At 39.7% G+C, this 23,400-nt stretch overlaps 1 protein-coding gene across 1 annotated transcript in view; it reads right to left on the bottom strand.

Moving 5' to 3' along the window:
• LOC128657918 (zinc finger protein OZF-like) overlaps positions 1-22,772 on the bottom strand; it is a 37,365-nt gene extending 14,593 nt beyond the window's left edge. Inside the window, exons 1-3 of the mRNA XM_053712345.1 lie at positions 22,710-22,772; positions 22,266-22,392; positions 20,245-20,322 (exon numbers count right to left, since the gene is read on the bottom strand). Of these exons, the coding sequence (XP_053568320.1) occupies positions 20,245-20,322; positions 22,266-22,392; positions 22,710-22,772 (268 nt within the window). The remainder of the gene's footprint in view (positions 1-20,244; positions 20,323-22,265; positions 22,393-22,709) is intronic.
• Between the last annotated feature and the right edge of the window lie 628 nt (positions 22,773-23,400).

Genomic DNA, 23,400 nt, shown 5'->3' with positions numbered 1-23,400 from the left:
TTTTCTTTGATAGGTTTAAAATTTTCATTGTTTCATTTTGATTCTGGAGAAGGGGCTGGGATTTCTCTTGTATGGCTTGTTCCCTTGTGTTTCTCTTACACTCCTTGTTCTTGTTGCTTTTTTGTTGGCCCCCCCTACCTCTTCTGGTGGGTCTGAAATTAAATTTGCGCCCTCCTCTAAAAAACTATTTTTCTGATATCAGAATGAGTTGAGGTTTGAATTGAAGAGGCATGGGCAGATGGTTCAGATGGTTCATTATTAGGATTATCAGATTCCTCGCCTTCTGTCTCTGTATCACTGTGAATGATGGTTACTCTCTGGCGACTGAAAGTATTATTAGAGTTAAATTTTCTTTTCCATTTATAAACTCTGTTATTCTGAAAATCCTCTATGTCTCTGTTTAATTTTCCCATTTTAGTTTGCTTTATATCTGCCTCATATTTGTCCAGTTCTTTTTGGTATTTTTTATAGGAGGTTTCGAATTCTTTCAATGTTTTAAATTATTTGAGTTGTGTGTTCTGAGTTTTAATAAGTTCTTCAAGTCTATCATATTCTGCAATGTCATGCTTTATCAAAATGCTCATCAATTTGTTGGAGCACTCTGATAATGCTGTTTCCCATTCCGTAGTTAGCTCAGCTTGTTTAAATTTGAATGCTGGGAACAGCTGTATCCTTAAGCCCCTGGGAATTAAATTTCGTTCTATATACTTATCAAAGAAGTGGTGATTCCACCATACTTTATCTTGCTTAAAAAGGTTCTTATGGAGTTCTCAAAGTAGTGTATCTAGTCTGTCAGGGGTTGGTTCAATATTTTGTGACTGTTCATTGAATACCTCTTGAAAATCAGACGTTTATTGTTTCTGGTAATTCTATCTTGTTCCAACTTGTTGGCCATATTAAGTTTAATGTTATAGTGTGCTCTATTAGAAGGACCTAGATAAACTAGGTAATTTAATTCAACACAAGAAAAAAAACAAGACTAATGGCACTACTATTGATTGTACTTAGGATACTCTGTGGTAGCTATGATTATATATATCTTTTAAAATGATTAACAGAGTCAGGTGCTGTGTAATTTTTAGTTTCAAAAAAGAAAAAGGAGATTCAATCCTAGGATTGAAAATAGTGTACACTTGTAAAGCACTCTTACCTAAGTAGAAGGGGCTCTGGGTTAGAACAGATAATAACGGGGGAGGGAGACGGTCTTAACCGTAACAAATTAAAATTTAACCTTTATTAGGATTCTCAATAAAATAACTGTCCACAAACAAACATATATACTTCTATTAAAAACACAGATGTGAATGGGGATATAATATGCAGCGTGTTATGTTGGACGTAGGAAATTGCTGATGGGGTTAATTCTTAACCTAGGATTAAAAATCCATAGCCAAGAAGAAATGTTCCCTTAGTGAATGGATAGTATACGGTACTATTAGATGTTAGTACAGGTGTTTGGTGCGACTGAACATAGTATTCGACTTGCTAATGTTAATAGTACACTTTAATAGCTTTTATTTGCTATGCATTAAATGTTCATGTCTGCTTAGGTAACTTAGCAACATTTGTTAAAGGTCAAATTGTTTATACGTTACTATGTTGCCACTTGTGATACTGTATGTTCTGAATATAAGTTACTGTTATTATCACTTGTAATGCTATCAGAAAATAGAGAGGGTATTCAAATCCTCCTTATAGACTGTTATCTGCTTATGTAGGTATTACCCGTGTTAGGGCTAATGTGAACGTTCTTATAGCCTGATTTTATGGATATCTGCTAGAAACTTATATTCGTGCTCTTAATGTCTCCCAATATCAGGTTTATTCCTGTGAGTTGAATTAACTATGATATACGTATATATTGTCTATTTACAGCAGGTTGTTACCCTGCATTATAATATAGCTAATTTGAATATAAATAGTTTCACTGGCTTCAACGGACAGTATGTTAAATAGGTTTTAATAGGGAGATATAACAAATCTATGAGTCTATTTGCTATAATATTCCATTTGGATTATATAGTTAAGCCCACGGGTATAAGGATTTTGATGTACACAGTAACTCTAAGATTCGTTGTTTTACAAAATTAAAGTACAGAATTACTGTAACTACTTTCTATTCAGCAACTGACTTAAGTTGTCATAACTACAGCTGAGAGAATATCTAACCCACTTGCTTGGCTAACTAACTGCTTATTATACAATCATGCTGTCGGCTATCCGCCGTAAATAGCGTATGTCACAAGTTTTTTTAGCAAGGCTGTTGGGTGTAACAATTCCCCATATCATCTGCTGTTAAAAAGTTTTGCTTAAAGCATAACGACTAGCTAAGCCCTAACATGTTTCGCCACCAATGTGGCTTTCTCAAAGGGTACGGTGTGGCGTTCAGCGTGGTCTTTTATTGACTCGCATTCCTCCCCTTTAAATGACGTCATAACCTACCATAGTTGGCGGAATATTAAAGCAAATAGACTCATAGATTTGTTATATCTCCCTATTAAAACCTATTTAACGTACTGTCCGTTGAAGCCAGTGAAACTATTTATATTCAAATTAGCTATATTATAATGCAGGGTAACAACCTGCTGCAAATAGACAATATATACGTATATCATAGTTAATTCAACTCACAGGAATAAACCTGATATTGGGAGACATTAAGAGCACGAATATAAGTCTCTAGCAGATATCCATAAATTCAGGCTATAAGAACGTTCACAGTAGCCCTAACACGGGTAATACCTACATAAGCAGATAACGGTCTATAAGGAGGATTTGAATATTAGGATTTGGTAATAACAGTAACTTATATTCAGAACATACAGTATCTCAAGTGGCAACATAGTAACGTATAAACAATTTGACCTTTAACAAATATTGCTAAGTTACCTAAGCAGACATGAACATTTAATGCATAGCAAATAAACGCTATTATAATATATATATAATTTTTATTTTATTTATGAATTGCTTTGTTTTCACCACTCCTCACAAGAAGAATACTACTGTATTATACAATAGTTATCTCGATGATTAGACATAAAATTATTTCCCTTGCATTAGGCTAAGTACAGCCACTTGAATAAATGAGTTATCCATTGTCTGTTATGAATGTTGTGACAATAAGATCATTAGGTATATGAACTACGTTCGTGATGTGGGTTTCACAATTACCTAATGGCCATTGATGATCTAAATTAATGAACCATTATGTCAGATATACATTTCAATACAGTGGGTGATATTAATGAGAACAGAATATTGTATTAATCGATGTGAGATACCATTCTTATGTTATTTATGAACTGACATTTATCGTTTAACACTATTTTTATATAACCCCTGTTATGTATGAACTGACAGTAGATTGTTTAATAGTAAGCAACCCCAAAAAATGAGAATCATCTATATGTTACCAGCAGATCTCAATGTAGTAACTTGCTGTACCTAATACACCGAACTCTAACATCATAAGAACATTATCTATGATAATTAATTTACAAACATAAGATACTATTACTCCACATGTGAGACATATCTATGTAACTTTCTTTGTTGATATATCCAGAATTATTGATAATAATACTAAAGACCTAATCGTTAGAATGTTTGTAACCAGAATACCGGTAAATCCTCCAATAAGAAATTAGATAGCATCTAGTAGACAAGCCAGAATCACAGCGATTGGTTCATACCAACGTCAACTATGATAGGTTATGACGTCATTTAAAGGGGAGGAATGCGAGTCAATAAAAGACCACGCTGAAAGCCGCGCCGTACCCTTTGAGAAAGCCACGTTGGTGGCGAAACACGTTAGGGCTTAGCTAGTCGTTATGCTTTAATCAAAACTTTTTAACAGCAGATGATATGGGGAATTGTTACACTCGACAGCCTTGCTAAAAAAACTTGTGACATATGCTATTTACGGTGGATAGCCGACAGCATGATTGTATAATAAGCAGTTAGTTAGCCAAGCGAGTGGGTTAGATATTCTCTCAGCTGTAGTTATGACAACTTAAGTCAGTTGCTGAATAGAAAGTAGTAACAGTTATTCGGTACTTTAATTTTGTAAAACAACGAATCTTAGAGTTACTGTGTACATCAAAATCCTTATACCTGTGGGCTTAACTATATATCATAGTTAATTCAACTCACAGGAATAAACCTGATATTGGGAGACATTAAGAGCATGAATATAAGTCTCTAGCAGATATCCATAAAATCAGGCTATAAGAACGTTCACATTAGCCCTAATACGGGTAATACCTACATAAGCGGATAACAGTCTATAAGGAGGATTTGAATATCCTCTCTATTTTCTGATAGCATTACGAGTGGTGATAACAGTAACTTATATTCAGAACATACAGTATCACAAGTGGCAACAATTTGACCTTTAACAAATGTTGCTAAGTTACCTAAGCAGACATGAACATTTAATGCATAGCAAATAAACGCTATTAAAGTGTACTATTAACATTAGCAAGTCGAATACTATGTTCAGTCACACCAAACACCTGTACTAACATCTAATAGTACCGTATACTATCCATTCACTAAGGGAAGATTTCTTCTTGGCTATGGATTTTTCATCCTAGGTTAAGAATTAACCCCATCAGCAATTTTCTACGTCCAACATAACACGCTGCATATTATATCCCCATTCACATCTGTGTTTTTAATAGAAGTATATATGTTTGTTTGTGGACAGTTATTTTATTGAGAATCCTAATAAAGGTTAAATTTTAATTTGTTACGGTTAAGACCGTCTCCCTCCCCCGTTATTATCTGTTCTAACCCAGAGCCCCTTCAACTTAGGTAAGAGTGCTTCACAAGTGTACACTATTTTCAATCCTAGGATTGAAACTCCTTTTTCTTTTTTGATAGTATTTGCAATGCGGGAGAGCCTCGGTTTAAGGGTTAATAGGTAGTTGATGGGTGTTAGTGTACATTGTAACACTTTAGTTATGAGTTTTATGTAAAAGTTTTGTTGCGTAAAACGCATAACTACTGCTCTCAGATGGTGGTACAGAACTTGTCGTTATAAAGTGTAACATAAGCTTTTTAGCCTCACCACAAAACTCGTAATGGCAGCTCTATGGGAATCCCATGAAAAAACGTCATTTTCTTGAGTGCGGGACTGACGTTGCGTTACAGGCTAAAAGGCTTGCAGTACAGCTATACTGAAAGTAATGGCTGCGTTGCTGTTTTAACGCTGAAATTACCATTTTTTCAGCGTTAAAACACGAACGCAAAACTTGTAATCTAGATGAATGTCTTTACGCCCGAGAAGTTATTTAAGATTTAGCATAACACAATACTAAATGCAAGCCAATTCTATAATATAAAAGGCCAAGTGTGTTTGTCTGAAGCTGTCATGCGCAGTAGAGACAGCACAAGGACAAACACACCTGGCCTTATCTGACATGCTGTTTGCGGCAGTGGGGCGAAAGTGAGCGTGGCTGGGCAGGAGCATGGCCAGGCGGGAGCGTGGGTGTGACCGGGCATGGTCGGGGGCGTGGTCGGTCCTGGCGCAGTTGGCGCAAGAGAGAGGGGAGAGAAATAGAAAGAGAGGGGGAGAGACAAAAAGATAGGGGGGGAGAAAGAGCGCAAAAGAGGGGGGAGAGAGCAAAAGAGAGGGAGAGAGAAAGCGCGCAAAAGAGAGGGAGAGAGAAAGCATGCAAAAGAGAGGGGGAGAGAGGGAGCACAAAAGAGAGGGGGAGAGAGCGCAAAAGAGAGGGGGAGAGAGAGAGAGCGCGCAAAAGAGAGGGGGAGAGAGTGCAAAAGAGAGGGGGAGAGAGAGAGTGCAAAAGAGAGGGGGAGAGAAAGAGAGCAAAAGAGGGGGAGAGAGAGCACAAAAGAGAGAGAGAGCGCAAAAGAAAGCGGGGAGAGAGCGCAAAAGAGAGAGCAAAAGAAAGGAGGGAGAGAAAGCAAAAGAGAGGGGGAGAGAGGAAGCAAAAGAGAGGGGGGAGAGAGAGAGCAAAAGAGAGGTGGAGCGAGAGAGAGTGCAAAGGAGAGGGGGAGAGAGCACAAAAGAGGGGAGAGAGTACAAAAAGAGAGGGGGGAGAGAGAGCAAAAGATAGGGGGGAGAGAGAGCAAAAGAGAGGTGAAGCGAGAGAGAGCGCAAAAGAGAGGGGGGGAGAGAGAGAGCAAGGGGTGGGACCGCTGTACTGCAAAAAATGGCCCGTGTAAAGGGTCTTTAGGACTAGTAGATAATAAATAGTCACAGTCATGTGATCAGGGGGCTGTCAGAAGATGCTTAGATACAAGGTAATCACAAAGGTAACATAGGTAAGTTGATTATGCAAACTGGAGAATGGGTAATAAAGGGATTGTCTATATTTTAAAACAAAAATTCTATTGTAGACTCTACCTTTAATGAGATATTGAAAGTGTGGGCTGCACAAGTGCCCTACCCTTTAACTAAAGACACACAAATCCTGGTTACTGATAAATCATTTCTTCTCAAGAAAGATTGGAAAGCTTGAACCATAGTACAATACAATAAATGTTTATAAGTTCATGAGACAAATTGAAATAAGTTTAAAATGTATTTGTAGATTTATTCAACTATTTGAATCATATCCTGTGAGATGTCAAAACCAGCTGGAGATACAACTCTGTAATGCTGTTTTAGCACACTTGCAAAACTCCACTTGCTAGCAAAATAAAGGTCTTCCTGTGCTGCTGTATGGTTTGGTCACCGAATGTGATTTTATAGCCACCTGTGTTCCATGAAGACCAGCACTTGCAACACAAAATTCATTTTCTCAATCAATAAAAAGTGACTAGAACCATAACATAATATAAATATAAACCACATCAAAACATCACAATTTTTAGGTGAATGTAAGTCCTTATTTAATTTAGACTGGATGGATAGCAGCAATTTTGACAGAAATTTTCAGGTTGGTTCCTCAAAAAAAAGAAAAGGAAAACCATAGCGTGAAACAGTTAAATTCAATGATATACAGCAACACAGCTGAGCAATCCTACTCACATGTTACAGAGCTTCAATAGCTCTAAGAATTGTGCTTTATAATGAAACCCAGGGTAATGCAGGATACACTGTAGTCTCTAGTGCTGGTTACAATTTTTTTAATTAAAATATTACAAAAGAAACATGATAACAAATCACTTGGGGTATAAGTGTACAGTCAGCAACACAATAGCGTGAGTCTGTATATACAGAACTGCTTACTCCATACTGTATCTTTTAGGCTAATGCTGTATACATCACAATTTTGCCCTTCCTTTTGATCAGTCAATGTTCTTCCATTAACTCAGACAACCGTTTCAGTATTTCCACATAGCTTTTTCAAGGAGAATATCCAGCATCCAGTTCTCTGCCTTTTAAATCTGTCAGGTATCACTGATTGGATCCCTTAATTAACTACTATTGTTCTAGCATTGCAACTCTCCAGGTATGTATAAAAGGCAAACAGACAAGGAATTATTTTCACAATACAAAGTGAGGAACCAACCTAAAGATATCTGTCAAAATTGCTCAAGAATACACATTTCTGTGCAGCACAACACCCTTTCATAAGCCAAAATAAGCGCCGACTCTGATCTGGTGTTACGCGCTGTCAATTCAGGATAGTGGCTAAACACAGGAATTGATGGGTAAACGGCATCTAGCCATAGCGTGCTACACTCAAGGGGGGGTGAGCAAGTAATCCAAGTGTAGAGCTAATTTGAGGTGCACCGGCTGTGTTAAAAATTTCCTCTATAGTTCCATCATTAAAAATCAAGCATGGCATGACAGTATTAGAAAACAGAAAGACAAAAAAACAGCTGATGCATTTTGGCTCTTGTCCATACCCTAAGCTGCAGTCTCTACTTTAAAAACAAATATAAGATGCAGAACGAAGCAGAGGCGACGACAGAAAAGCAGTGAAGATTGTCCTCAATTCCAGCCAGATGATGTAAAGAGTCACTTCCTCAAGGTGCCAGGTTCCCTGAGTCCTCAGGGAACCACACACAGTGCCCCACCTTGACAACCTCGTATCTGTGGTAATAATTATCCAAGATGGATGCAGAAAAACATATTACCTGAAGAACAGGATTACGATACTGCTACCAGTTGAGAGACTCTCTCGTCTGTGAATTGAGAAATATTACCTGAGAAATCTGAAAGGACCCCATTATACTGTCAATACATCCAAAGCCATATATCCAAAGCCACAACTATAGACCTACTACTTTCGTGCCTTGAGCCACTGAAGGACAGAGGAAAGGATTGAAATATATGAAAGGCAGAAAATATTACTAGTAGGCAGTGGAGGCTACTCCATAGATGCGCAGGTGCACGTGAACCCCCAGTGACAAAAGAAGACATTTTTTTGGCTAAATAAATATAATTTTTTCAATAGCCCACCCTATTGGAAAAATTATATTGAATTACTCCGCCAAAAAAGGTCCAAGCCAGACTGTGTGTAAAAAAAAACCCTAAAAAAAAACCCTTGTTTTTTAAACCTCATGTGTGGTAGAGACTAAATGCCTGGCATACCCCTCTGCACTTATTCATAAGTGCCTGCAGGCGCTGTATTAACCCAGCCCCTATACATCTCTAATCGCACAGTTTATGTTGTGTGAGTGAGACGCCGACGTTGCCACTCAGGTCACATGATGAGGCTCAGCCGAGGCAGAGGTGGAACTACAGGCTGTGAAGGCACTGTGTATTTGCACGGGAGCCTGTAGAGGGGGGAGAGGCTTAATCCTCCTACAGCAGTCAGCTGTACTGCAGCACGGGAAGGACTCACTGAGCTGTGACAGGCAGGCAAGGTTAGTACTAAACTCCTCTTATTAGGAGACACCATTACATCTGGAAAGTGTAATTTACTACTAGTTTAACTAGTAGTAAATTACGCGTGAACACTGTTAGGAATGGTGCTCACCTGGAGCGCATAGCGCGCTGAATTTAAAAAAAGAACAAGTTTTAGAGGCAGCAGGGGCAAAACATATAGCAGAGGGCCTACACTGGGCATAATTTTTTATTTTATTTGCAAATACCGCTGCACAGTCAGAGTGCTCAGTGCAGATGTGATGTAAGGAGGTCTTGTCAGTGTGCATGAGGAGGATCACAAGCTTGATGAGGAACCTCAGTGTGGGACAACTTGTGAGTCATCTGTGAGCTGCACCGTTTAAGACAGTTATGGTGCTGGTGCCGTTTTTTTTATTATAACTCTGGTAAGAGACTAATATTTTTTTCATTATCATCATAAAACTTTTCTTGTTTTGCTGGTTGTGATTGCTTCGCCTCTCTTTATTTTCTGGAGATCCTCACTCGTTCATGCTGTCAGAACGTTAGGAACAAGTACACATAATGTACAAATGTACTGCTTGCAGAGTACTGATACAATAGCTTGTTTACTTCTGTCATTTATAATCTGCTGGTAATAAATTTTTTATTTATAAATGACATTAGTAAACAAGCTATTGTATCAGTACTCTGCAAGCAGTATATTTTTGTACATTATGTGTACTTGTTCCTAACGTGCTGACAGCATGAACGAGTGAGGATCTCCAGAAAATAAAGAGAGGTTTATTATAAATTTGTCATATATGATATAAGACTCTGCTTTTAAAGGGCAATAATAAACGTCCTTCCTATTCATGTGAATAACTGAAAATAAGCTATTAATATAATGTACCTTTTCAGTAAGAAAACAGTCCATTTCTCTTGCTAAGCAGCCTAAATGTGAGCACAAACAAACAGAAGAAAATCACTGCAAAGGTGCTTTAGAAAACCAAAAGTTAGCAGGTTCAGTTTATTACAATATAGTCCTCTGTTAGTTTGCTTTACGTTCCTGTTGTCAGTTTGCACTTTGCAAGACATTCTGAGTTGCAGATGGGGAGGAGGCTTGGTGGTTGCCTAGCAAAACAGAAAGATTCCTCCCGTAGTTCAACAGGCAGTCCGTGTCTGCAGTGAGTGTGTACAGATCTGCTATCAGTCCGTGTCTTCAGTGAGTGTGTACAGATCTGCTATCAGTCCGTGTCTGCAGTGAGTGTATACAGATCTGCTATCAGTCCATGTCTGCAGTGAGTGTATACAAATCTGCTATCAGTCCGTGTCTGCAGTGAGTGTATACAGATCTGCTATCAGTCCGTGTCTGCAGTGAGTGTATACAGATCTGCTATCAGTCCGTGTCTGCAGTGAGTGTATACAGATCTGCTATCAGTCCGTGTCTGCAGTGAGTGTATACAGATCTGCCATCAGTCCGTGTCTGCAGTGAGCGTATACAGATCTGCTATCAGTCCGTGTCTGCAGTGAGTGTATACAGATCTGCTATCAGTCCGTGTCTGCAGTGAGTGTATACAGATCTGCTATCAGTCCATGTCTGCAGTGAGTGTGTACAGATCTGCTATCAGTCCGTGTCTGCAGTGAGTGTATACAGATCTGCTATCAGTCGGTGTCTTCAGTGAGTGTATACAGATCTGCTATCAGTCCGTGTCTGCAGTGAGTGTATACAGATCTGCTATCAGTCCATGTCTGCAGTGAGTGTGTACAGATCTGCTATCAGTCCGTGTCTGCAGTGAGTGTATACAGATCTGCTATCAGTCGGTGTCTTCAGTGAGTGTGTACAGATCTGCTATCAGTCGGTGTCTTCAGTGAGTGTATACAGATCTGCTATCAGTCCGTGTCTGCAGTGAGTGTGTACAGATCTGCTATCAGTCCATGTCTGCAGTGAGTATATACAGATCTGCTATCAGTCCGTGTCTGCAGTGAGTGTGTACAGATCTGCTATCAGTCCTTGTCTGCAGTGAGTGCGTACAGATCAGCTATCAGTCCGTGTCTGCAGTGAGTGTGTACAGATCTGCTATCAGTCCATGTCTGCAGTGAGTGTATACAGATCTGCTATCAGTCCGTGTCTGCAGTGAGTGTATACAGATCTGCTATCAGTCCGTGTCTGCAGTGAGTGTATACAGATCTGCTATCAGTCCGTGTCTGCAGTGAGTGTATACAGATCTGCTATCAGTCCGTGTCTACAGTGAGTGTATACAGATCTGCTATCAGTCCGTGTCTACAGTGAGTGTATACAGATCTGCTATCAGTCCGTGTCTGCAGTGAGTGTGTACAGATCTGCTATCAGTCCATGTCTGCAGTGAGTGTATACAGATCTGCTATCAGTCCGTGTCTACAGTGAGTGTATACAGATCTGCTATCAGTCCGTGTCTACAGTGAGTGTATACAGATCTGCTATCAGTCCGTGTCTGCAGTGAGTGTATACAGATCTGCTATCAGTCCGTGTCTACAGTGAGTGTATACAGATCTGCTATCAGTCCGTGTCTGCAGTGAGTGTATACAGATCTGCTATCAGTCCGTGTCTGCAGTGAGTGTGTACAGATCTGCTATCAGTCCGTGTCTGCAGTGAGTGTATACAGATCTGCTATCAGTCCGTGTCTGCAGTGAGTGTATACAGATCTGCTATCCGTGAAATCTGCTTTCCATGGTAAGAGCAGCAGCTTTGTTTTGTCTTTGTTTTAAAAAGAAAATCTCACCTAAACTGCTGCTTATCTCATAGTGGAGAAACAAAGCTCACTTCATGCAGATCTGCTAATTGCTTAACATAACTATTTAGGGAACAGCTAGAGCACTGCTTTTTACTTGCAAGTTGGTTCCTAAATAGTTAAATTAGGCAGTGAGAAGATCTGCATGCAGGAAGTATTTTATTTTTATATTGTCAGAGTAGCAGTAATGTATTAGATTTTGTTTTAAAAAATATCTATTGCAGTCCTAAGATCACTGCATTTGAAGCTGCACACATAATTATGAGCTGTAGAAGCTAAAGAAAGCTTGTTTTTTGCCTCAGAGGCAGCTCTTTACTTCCAGAAATCAGGTCAGTTGTTGATTGGTTGCTGGTGCACCAGCATTCTCGTGCACTACTCAACCTCTGAAGGCTGCTGATGTCTGTGGCACTGTGTGAGCAAACTGTCCATACAATAACAGAGCATAATGCTAAACTTAGCTGCTATTACAAGACCAAAAATAAACAAGCCGTGTGTGTGTTAGTGTTTCTGCACATAGATGTCCTAGATATGAACTTGCAGAATAAGCCTAACACTGCACCATCACTAGGAACTTCATTGCTACTGTATTGCTGGCACAGCTTTTACACTCTCAGGCTGCTGGCAGAGACATGGTTATCCCTGCAGGTCCATTATATGATAATGTAATGTATTGTGAACCCCCATTTAAATAACCCACGAGCCACCACTGCTGGAAGGGCAAGTAAAGGACTGTGACCCACACAAGGATTCAAACTCTCAACCTTCCGCTTGCAAAGCAAGCAAGTTAACCACATAGCTAGAACAGCATGGCTCCTAATCTTACCTGCATTGATGTATGAGCTACACGCATGGATATAGAATGTAGATAATGACCAGAAATACCACTCTCGAAATGGGGGTGAGAGCATTTGTTTCCAGAAATTATTTCCAGAGCAAATCTCAGAGGGCAAGATGTCGGCAATGTGGTTTTTTCACCATCAATTTCCATTGCGCAGGTATTAGAAGTCTTGGAAAATTGTGATTGTGCGTGTGCGCATTGGCCTTTTATGCAACAATCCTTTTCTCGCTCGAAGAGCTGTAGTTAACAGCTTTGCGCAAAACAAAAAACTTTAACAAAACACTTCAAAAATACATTACAAAGTACAGTTACACTCCTATTAACACTGTCTAATAAAAATTATTTTTTAAAAAAATATTGCACACAAAAGTTATAAGGGCTCAAAGATACAAGATTTCAGGTGTTAAAAAAAAAAAAGCTGATGCAGGGATTTTACATTGACATACATACACATACATAGAGAAAACAGAATTTATGTTTACCTGATAAATTACTTTCTCTTGCGGTGTATCCAGTCCACGGATTCATCCATACTTGTGGGATATTCTCCTACCCTACAGGAAGTGGCAAAGAGAGCACACAGCAGAGCTGTCCATATAGCTCCCCCTCTGGCTCTGCCCCCCAGTTATTCGACCAACGGTTAGGAGAAAAAGGAGAAACCATAGGGTGCAATGGTGACTGTAGTTTAAACAAGAAATTTTAACCTGGCTTAATTGCCAGGGCGGGCCGTGAACTGGATACACCGCAAGAGAAAGTAATTTATCAGGTAAGCATAAATTCTGTTTTCTCTTGCAAGGTGTTTCCAGTCCACGGATTCATCCTTACTTGTGGGATACCAATACCAAAGCTTTAGGACACGGATGAAGGGAGGGAACAAGACAGGTAACCTAAACAGAAGGTACCACTGCTTGCAAAACCTTTCTCCCAAAAATAGCCTCCGAAGAAGCAAAAGTATCGAATTTGTAAAATTTGGCAAAAGTATGCAGTGAAGACCAAGTCGCTGCCTTACAAATCTGTTCAACAGAAGCCTCATTCTTGAAAGCCCAAGTGGAAGCCACAGCTCTGGTGGAATGAGCTGTAATTCGTTCAGGAGGCTGCTGCCCAGCAGTCTCATAAGCCAATCGGATGATGCTTTTCAACCAGAAGGAAAGAGAGGTAGCAGTCGCTTTCTGACCTCTCCTCTTACCGGAATAGACAACAAAGATGATGTTTGTCTGAAATCCTTAGTTGCTTGTAAATAGAATTTCAAAGCACGAACCACATCAAGATTGTGTAAAAGCCGTTCCTTCTTAGAAGCTGGATTAGGACACAGGGAAGGAACAATGATTCCCTGGTTAATGTTCTTATTAGAAACCACTTTAGGAAGAAAACCAGGTTTGGTACGCAAAACTACCTTATCTGCATGGAACACCAGATAGGGTGAATTACACTGCAAAGCAGACAATTCTGAAACTCTTCGAGCAGAAGATATAGCTACCAAAAACAAAACTTTCCAAGATAATAACTTAATATCTATGGAATGTAAAGGTTCAAACGGAACCCCTTGAAGAACTGAAATAACTAAATTTAGACTCCATGGAGGAGCCACAGGTCTATAGACAGGCTTGATTCTGACTAAAGCCTGTGCAAACGCTTGAACATCTGGTACTTCTGCCAGACGCTTGTGTAAAAGGATAGACAGAGCGGATATCTGTCCCTTTAAGGAACTAGCTGACAAACCTTTCTCCAATCCTTCTTGGAGAAAAGACAATATCCTTGGAATCCTAATCTTACTCCACGAGTAACCCTTGGATTCACACCAAAAAAGATATTTCCGCCATATCTTATGGTAAATTTTCCTGGTGACAGGCTTTCTAGCTTGGATCAGAGTATCTATGACTGATTCAGAGAACCCACGCTTGGATAGAATTAAGCGTTCAATCTCCAAGCAGTCAGCTGCAGAGAAACTAGATTTGGATGCTTGAATGGACCCTGTATTAGAAGGTCCTGCCTCATTGGCAGTGTCCATGGTGGGACAGATGACATGTCCACTAGGTCTGCATACCAAGTCCTGCATGTCCACGCAGGCGCTATCAGAATTACCAAGGCCTTCTCCTGTTTGATTCTGGCTACCAGCCGAGGGAGAAGGGGAAACGGTGGAAAGACATAAGCCAGATTGAAGGACCAAGGCGCTACTAGAGCATCTATCAATGCCGCCTTGGGGTCCCTGGACCTGGATCCGTAAAGAGGAAGTTTGGTGTTCTGACGGGACGCCATCAGATCCAACTCTGGAATGCCCCATAGCACTCCACCCAGAGCAAAAACCGCCGGGTGGAGTTCCCACTCCCCCGGGTGAAAAGTCTGACGACTTAGGAAATCCGCTTCCCAGTTGTCTACTCCTGGGATGTGAATTGCAGATAGATGGCAAGAGTGATCCTCCGCCCACCTGATTATTTTAGTTACTTCCTTCATCGCTAAGGAACTCTTTGTTCCTCCCTGATGATTGATGTATGCAACAGTCGTGATGTTGTCCGACTGAAATCTGATGAATTTGGCCGCCGCTAGCTGAGGCCATGCCTGGAGCGTGTTGAATATCGCTCTCAGTTCCAAAATGTTTATCGGGAGAAGAGACTCTTCCCGAGACCATAGGCCCTGAGCTTTCAGGGAGCCCGAGACCGCGCCCCAGCCTAACAGACTGACGTCGGTCGTTACAATGATCCACTCCGGTCTGCGGAAGCACATTCCCTGAGACAGGTGATCCTGAGACAACCACCAGAGAAGAGAATCTCTGGTTTTCTGGTCCATTTGGATTTGAGGAGACAAATCTGCATAATCCCCATTCCACTGTTTGAGCATGCACAATTGCAGTGGCCTGAGATGAATTCGAGCAAAAGGGACTACGTCCATTGCTGCTACCATTAATCCGATTACATCCATGCACTGAGCTACAGATGGCCGAGGAATGGAATGAAGAGCTAGGCAAGTACTTAAAAGCTTTAACCTTCTGACCTCCGTCAGAAATATTTTCATTTCTACCGAGTCTATTAATGTTCCCAGAAAGGGAACCCTTGTGAGCGGGGACAGAGAACTTTTTTCGGTGTTCACCTTCCACCCGTGAGACCTTAGAAAGGCCAGAACAATCTCCGTATGAGCCTTGGCTCTGGGAAAAGACGACGCCTGTATTAAGATGCCGTCCAGATAAGGTGCTACTGCAATGCCCCGCGGTCTTAGTACCGCTAGAAGGGACCCTAGCACTTTTGTGAAAATTCTGGGAGTGGTGGCCAACCCGAAGGGAAGGGCCACGAACTGGTAATGCTTGTCCAGAAAAGCGAACCTTAGGAACTGATGGTGATCTTTGTGGATTGGAATATGAAGGTACGCATCCTTTAGATCCACGGTAGTCATATATTGACCTTCCTGGATCATCGGTAAGATTGTCCGAATGGTCTCCATTTTGAATGATGGAACTCTAAGGAATTTGTTTAGAATTTTTAGATCCAGGATTGGCCTGAAAGTTCCTTCCTTTTTGGGAACCACAAACAGGTTTGAGTAAAAACCCAGTCCTTGTTCTGTAATTGGAACTGGATATATCACTCCCATCTGGAGTAGATCTTCTACACAGTGTAAGAACGCCTCTTTCTTTGTCTGGTCTGTAGACAGATGAGAAATGTGGAACCTTCCCCTTGGAGGAGAGTCCTTGAATTCTAGAAGATATCCCTGAGCAACGATCTCTAATGCCCAGGGATCGGGAACATCTCTTGCCCAAGCCTGAGCAAAGAGAGAGAGTCTGCCCCCTACCAGATCCGGTCCCGGATCGGGGGCTACCCCTTCATGCTGTCTTAGTAGCAGCCTTGGGCTGCCTTGGTCTGTGAAGCGTTACCCTCTTGCTTTGTGGTTGCAGAGGTTGAAGCAGGACCGCTCCTGAAGTTGCGAAAGGAACGAAAATTAGCCTTGTTTTTAGCCTTAAAAGGCCTATCTTGCGGGAGGGCATGGCCCTTTCCCCCAGTGATATCCAAAATAATCTCTTTCAACTCGGGCCCGAAAAGGGTCTTTCCCTTGAAAGGAATATTTAGTAATTTTGTTTTGGACGAGACGTCGGCCGACCATGACTTGAGCCAAAGCGCTCTGCGCGCCATGATGGCAAAACCAGAATTTTTCGCCGCTAACTTAGCTAATTGCAAAGCTGCATCTGTGATAAAAGAATTAGCCAGTTTTAGAGCATTAATTCTATCCATGACTTCGTCATATGAAGTCTCCCTCTGGAGCGACTCCTCCAGTGCCTCAAACCAAAAAGCCGCTGCAGTAGTTACAGGAATAATGCAGGCAATAGGTTGGAGAAGGAAACCTTGTTGAACAAATATTTTCTTTAGTAAACCTTCTAATTTTTTTATCCATAGGATCTTTGAAAGCACAACTGTCTTCAATTGGTATGGTTGTGCGCTTGGCTAGTGTTGAAACTGCCCCCTCTACCATAGGGATCGTCTGCCACGCGTCCCGCCTGGGATCAGTTATGGGGAACATTTTCTTAAAGATAGGGGGGGGAACAAAAGGTACACCTGGTCTCTCCCACTCCCTAGCAACAATGTCCGCCACCCTCTTAGGGATCGGAAACGCATCAGTGTATACAGGGACTTCTAGATATTTGTCCATTTTACACAATTTCTCTGGGACCACCATAGGGTCACAATCATCCAGAGTTGATAAGACCTCCCTAAGCAGTACGCGGAGGTGTTCCAATTTAAATTTAAACGCTAGTGAATCTGATTCTGCCTGCTGAGAAACTTTTCCTGAGTCAGAAATTTCTCCCTCAGACATTACATCCCTCGCCCCTACTTCAGAGTGTTGTGAGGGTACATCAGATAAACCTCCCAAAGCTTCCGACTGCTCCTCATCTGTTCTCAAAACAGAGCTATCACACTTTTTAGGGAAAACTGGCAGTTTGGATAGAAAGGCCGCAAGGGAATTATCCATGACTGCCGCCAGTTGTTGCAATGTAATAGGTGCCAATGCACTAGAGGTACTAGGTATCGCTTGAGCGGGCGTAACTGGTGATGACACATGGGGAGAGGAAGGCGGACTATCCTCATTACCTTCAGTCAAAGAATCATCTAGGGCTATATTTTTAAGTGACACAATATGATCTTTAAAGTGTATAGACACATTAGTGCACTTGGGACACATTTTGAGTGGGGGTTCCACCATGGCTTCTGAACACATAGAGCAAGGCTTTTCCTTAGTGTCAGACATGTTTAACAGATTAGTATTATACACAAGCAGGCTTGGAAAAACACTTTATCAAGTAAAAAATACAATTTGCAATAAATGGTACTGTGCCTTTAAGAAATAAAAGCGCACACAATTTTACAAAAACAGTGAAAAATGAACCAAATCTCTTGAAATTTTTACAGTATGTGCCTAATGCTTCAATATGATTGCACAGCAAGTTTCAGCCTGAATAACCCTTTAATGCCCAAACCGGAGCCGCCTAAAGCAAACAACCGGTTAATAAACTACAGCACTTTGCCACAGCAGCCTGCTGTGGCCCTACCTTCCCTTAAGGATTGGATTTGATAAAAGCAAGCCTCCTGAAGTCCTCAAGCAGTCTCTGGACCCATGTGAAGCAGCATGCAAGGAAATCTGTCAGAATAAACTGCGCAACTGAGGCGTGAAATTAGGCCCCTCCCACTCCAGAGCTGTGGGGCCTTCAGAACCCAATTTAGGTGACTAAAAATAATGCCATGTGGAATAAAACCCCAAATAAACACACCAAAAGTGCTTTAAAAGTGTCAATAAAGAGTATTTTGTTAAATAAAATAATCGATTGCCCTGCAAAAATGATAACCAGTCTATTGAGTCCTCTTAAATAAGCCTCTAGTTTTATACTAAGTCTCAGAACATGGCTTACCCTTCCCACATGGGGAATCTTGTCTTCTAGCATTATCTTGTCTTGACTAGAAAAAAGATGACTGAAACATACCTCAAAGCAGTTAAGCCTGCAAACTGTTCCCCCCAACTGAAGTTTTCTGGTACTCCTCAGTCCTGTGTGGGAACAGCAATGGATTTTAGTTACAACATGCTAAAATCATTTTCCTCTCAGCAGAATTCTTCATCACATTTCTGCCAGAGAGTAAATAGCACAAACCGGTACTATTTAAAAATAACAAACTTTTGATTGAAGATATAAAACTACAAATCTAACACCACATTCACTTTACCCTCCCGTGGAGATGCCCTATCTGTTAGAGCGGCAAAGAGAATGACTGGGGGGGGAGCCAGAGGGGGAGCTATATGGACAGCTCTGCTGTGTGCTCTCTTTGCCACTTCCTGTAGGGAATGAGAATATCCCACAAGTAAGGATGAATCCGTGGACTGGATACACCTTGCAAGAGAAACATGGATTTATATTTATAGAGATATGTCTAACTAATGAACATATTTTACATTACAATCTTATGCACATTAAACAATATCTTAGATGTATTTTCAAATATATTTTCACATTTAGATCTCAAGATATCTAGACATATATATTCATATACATATCTTGCAATAAATAGATATATCAGTCCAAAAATCATCACATATATAGATAAATATTTATTTAGATTTAAATAGAACATATTCCATTGCAAAAACATTTTCACAATATAAAATATTATCAGTAACAGAAAGAACATCTGTATCAGACTGCACATAACTATTATCAGTAACAGACAATACATCTGCATCAGGCTGCACATAACTATTATCAGTAACACACATTACATCTGCATCAGGCTGCACATAACTATTATCAGTAACAGACAATACATCTGCATCAGGCTGCACATAACTATTATCAGTAACACACATTACATCTGCATCAGGCTGCACATAACTATTATCAGTAACACACATTACATCTGCATCAGGCTGCACATAACTATTATCAGTAACACACATTACATCTGCATCAGGCTGCATATAACTAAAATCAGTAACACACATTACATCTGCATCAGGCTGCACATAACTATTATCAGTAACACACATTACAGCTGCATCAGGCTGCACATAACTTATCAGTAACACACATTACAGCTGCATCAGGCTGCACATAACATCAGTAACAGACAGAACATCTGCATCAGGGTGCACATAACTATTTTCAGTAACACACATTACATCTGCATCAGGCTGCACATACCTATTATCAGTAACACACATTACATCTGCATCAGGCTGCACATAACTTTTATCAGTAACACACATTACATCTGCATCAGGCTGCACATACCTATTATCAGTAACACACATTACATCTGCATCAGGCTGCACATAACTTTTATCAGTAACACACATTACATCACCATCATACGCACATAACTATTGTCAGTAACACACATTACATCTGCATCAGGCTGCACATAACTATTATCAGTAACACATATTACATCTGTATCAGGCTGCACATAACTATTATCAGTAACACACATTACATCTGCATCAGGCTGCACATAACTATTATCAGTAACACACATTACATCTGCATCAGGCTGCACATAACTATTATCAGTAACACACATTACATCTGCATCAGGCTGCACATAACTATTATCAGTAAGAGGCTGAGAATGGTGACAAATAACCACGAAGAGAAGTTCATTAGTAGAGCTATAACATCACATAAATATAATATGTAGATATTTCTGCCAGTAAATAAATGTTGCCCCATGATGTCTAAAATATAATCTAACTGCCCATGTTATCAGGAGAGCAAAAAAAAAAAAGACATTAGGTATGAGCAGAGGCTCTGGGCTTCTACCCCTCCTTAAAGGGTGGATGTTCTTTGTTGGTGAGTGCTATTAGGGTGAGTTAAGATAAATGGTTGACAGCCGATCAATTTACTAAACAAGAATCGTTACTATACTCACCATTGGTAAAAGTGCACACATACGGCTCCTCTCTTCGCTCAATCTTTGTAACAAGTAAAGGTTTCACATGAACATATCCTGTAAGGACAGAAATCACAGGTTACATAAACGAGTATATTTTATTCACATGCATTTGTAATTATAAACTATTGAGTAAATAAAAATCTTCTGACACTTGACCTGCACTGCTGTGAATCTGTCTTTAAACCAAATACAAATAAACATCAATTTGAATTATCCCTTTGTAACTATTCCTTAAATGTCTACATCCTCTATTTTAACATTAGAGGTTAGTATTTAAAATACATGAACTTCTTACTCTGAAAGAATAATAATAATCCCAATTTTTTTTTTAAATAATGGCCAATATGAGTGTAATTGGGGTATAGGGGCTCCTTAACCATTTAACCACCTGCCACTGATAAGTAAGCCTCTACTTACTGGTACACAATATTATTTGTATATATGTATAATTATAAGATTAATAAAGATTTCTGTTTCAGCCAATATCCCCTATTTAATATATTCCCTAGTTAAAAATTGATCGGTAATACGGGCCATACACCCCTGAGTGGTGACAGTAGCCATATACTGGGATAGATTACCAGTGGCGCGCTAACTTCTGTAGCTCCTGTATTACGAATTGAAAGAAAACGCGTTCACGTGAGCGCAATTTAATTTAATGCGCGTCAAGATATTGTGACTTCAGAGCTCTGATTAACCGTTAAGCTCAACTAAAAAGTTGAAATAGTACAGTTACATTCATAACACTGTCTGACAAAATATTTTTATTTTAAATTGCATAAAAAAACGTTATAAGGGCTAAAAGATATGAGATCTCAGGTGTTAGAAGAAATTCCACTCATAATCTAGCCCACTTAGCCCCACTAGAGCTGCTGCTTCCCGCACTCAGAACTATGATGAAGAGCCTATAACTCCGGGCACTCACTGTGTGTTATGGCGTCACACACATGTATGGCAGGGTCACTATGGGCCAGTAGTACAGTGTGCAATGTATAAATGGCGGTGGCACCTCAGCTAGATGAGCAAGCAGGGAGGGTACACAGAGCTGTATATCTCATGTATGATTTTAAAGACTTAAGACATCATTTTTTTCTCTCGTAATTCAGATAGAGTAAAGAGTTTAAAAAAAACACATTACAATTTACTTCTATTATTTCATTTTTATCATTCTCTTGGTATCCTTTGTTTAAGGTATGTAGGCTCAGGGGGCATTCATGTGTCTAGAGCAGTACATAGTAGCAGCTTTAAAAGCTTTTTGAAGAATATTAGCTGTGCAAACACTGCTGCTATGTAGTGCTCAAAAGTATTATTGTAAAACCACTGCCTTATAATTCTCCAGACAAATGCATGCTGTGCACCTAGGTATTCTCTTCAACAAAGAACCCCACGAGAACAGAGCACATTTGACAACAGAAGTCAATGGGAATGGGTATCCTCTATCTGAATCATGAAAGAAACATTTTTAGTAGCATATCCCTTTAAAGGGATACTAAACCCATTTTTTTTCTTTCATGATTCAGATAGAGCATGAGATTTTAAGCACCTTTCTAATTTACTCCTATTATCAATTTTTCTTTGTTCTCATGCTATCTTGATTTGAAAAAGCAGTACTGTAAGCTTTAGAGCCAGACCATTTTTTGTTCAGCACATGGGTAGCACTTGCTGATTTGTGGCTAAATGTAGCAAACCAATCAGCAGCTCTACCAAGGTGCTGAACTAAAAAATGGGCCGGCTCCTAACCTTTTATTACTGCTTTTTCAAATCAAGATAACATGAGAACAAAGAAAAATTGCTAATAGGAGTAAATTAGAAAGTTGCTTAAAATTGCATGCTCTATTTGAATCATGAAAGAAAAAATGTGGGGTAAGTATCCCTTTAAGACAAAATGATTGTAATAGCACACATTGTATACCTGTTTAACACAAGCCCAGCTTATGTGTCACTTATATGTGTTTTCCTCTTTGTCCCATTCCCTGTAGAGTTATATACATTATTACCTAGAGACCTGAGGGTCTGGTAATTCTCCATCATCACATCCTTATAAAGCTCTTTCTGTTCTTCAGCTAAACAGCCCCACTCCTCCTCCGAGAAATAAACTGCGACTTCATCAAACTCCATTTGTTCCTTAAAATAAAAAAACAAAATCAAACCATAAAAACAGGAATTAATTTATAAACTGTAAACACTACAAAGCAACCTGACTGTAACAATGACCAATCTTTTTTTGCGCATCGGGTAGCGCGCATATTACAAGTTGAAAGCAAAACGTTCTTGCACGAGTGCTAAACCAATGCGCTCAAAAAGACAAACGAATATGACAACAGAGGTATTCCCCCATAGACTTCAATTCTGTACTTTGGTTTAGTTTGTTTTCCTACGATAATTAAATTGAGGGACTAAACTACCTAATTGCAAATTTCTTTTTCCTTTTTCTTATTCACCACTCCCTTTTCTGTTTTATTCTCTGTTATAAGTGTATAATGCAAGTGAGGATAATCTGTCATTGTCCAAAACCTTAAAGGAACAGTCAAGTCCAAAAAAAACTTTCATGATTTAAATAGGGAATGCAATTTTAAACAAATTTCCAATTTACTTTTATAACACATTTTGCTTTGTTCTCTTGGTATTATTAGTTGAAAGCTAAACCTAGGAGGTTCATATGCTAATTTCTTAGACCTTGAAGACTGCCTCTAATCTGAATGCATTTGACCACTAGAGGGCATTAGTTCATGTGTTTTATATAGATAACATTGAGCTCATGCACGTGAAGTTACCTAGGAGTGAGCACTGATTGGCTAAAATGCAAGTCTGTCAAAAGAACTGAAATAAGGGGGCAGTTTGCAGAGGCTTAGATACAAGGTAATCACAGAGGTAAAAAGTGTATTAATATAACTGTGTTGGATATGCAAAACTGGGGAATGGGTAATAAAGGAATTATTTTTCTTTTTTTTAATAAACTTTTTATTAAAGTTCAATTAAAGGTTTACAAACAATGAGACGTCAATTAACAGATAATATTAGACTTCAATATAACATCAAGTCATGGCAAAATTCAAGTCAAACTGGATATGTAGTCCACATTTGTATGACAAAGAAAGAAAAGTATAGACATTGTTAACCTATGACCTTATA

This window comes from Bombina bombina, chromosome 4 (assembly GCF_027579735.1).
Source record: "Bombina bombina isolate aBomBom1 chromosome 4, aBomBom1.pri, whole genome shotgun sequence".
Lineage (NCBI taxonomy): Eukaryota > Metazoa > Chordata > Amphibia > Anura > Bombinatoridae > Bombina > Bombina bombina.
Note: the sequence above shows the minus strand (reverse complement) of the source record. Positions and strands in the feature narration are given on the sequence as shown.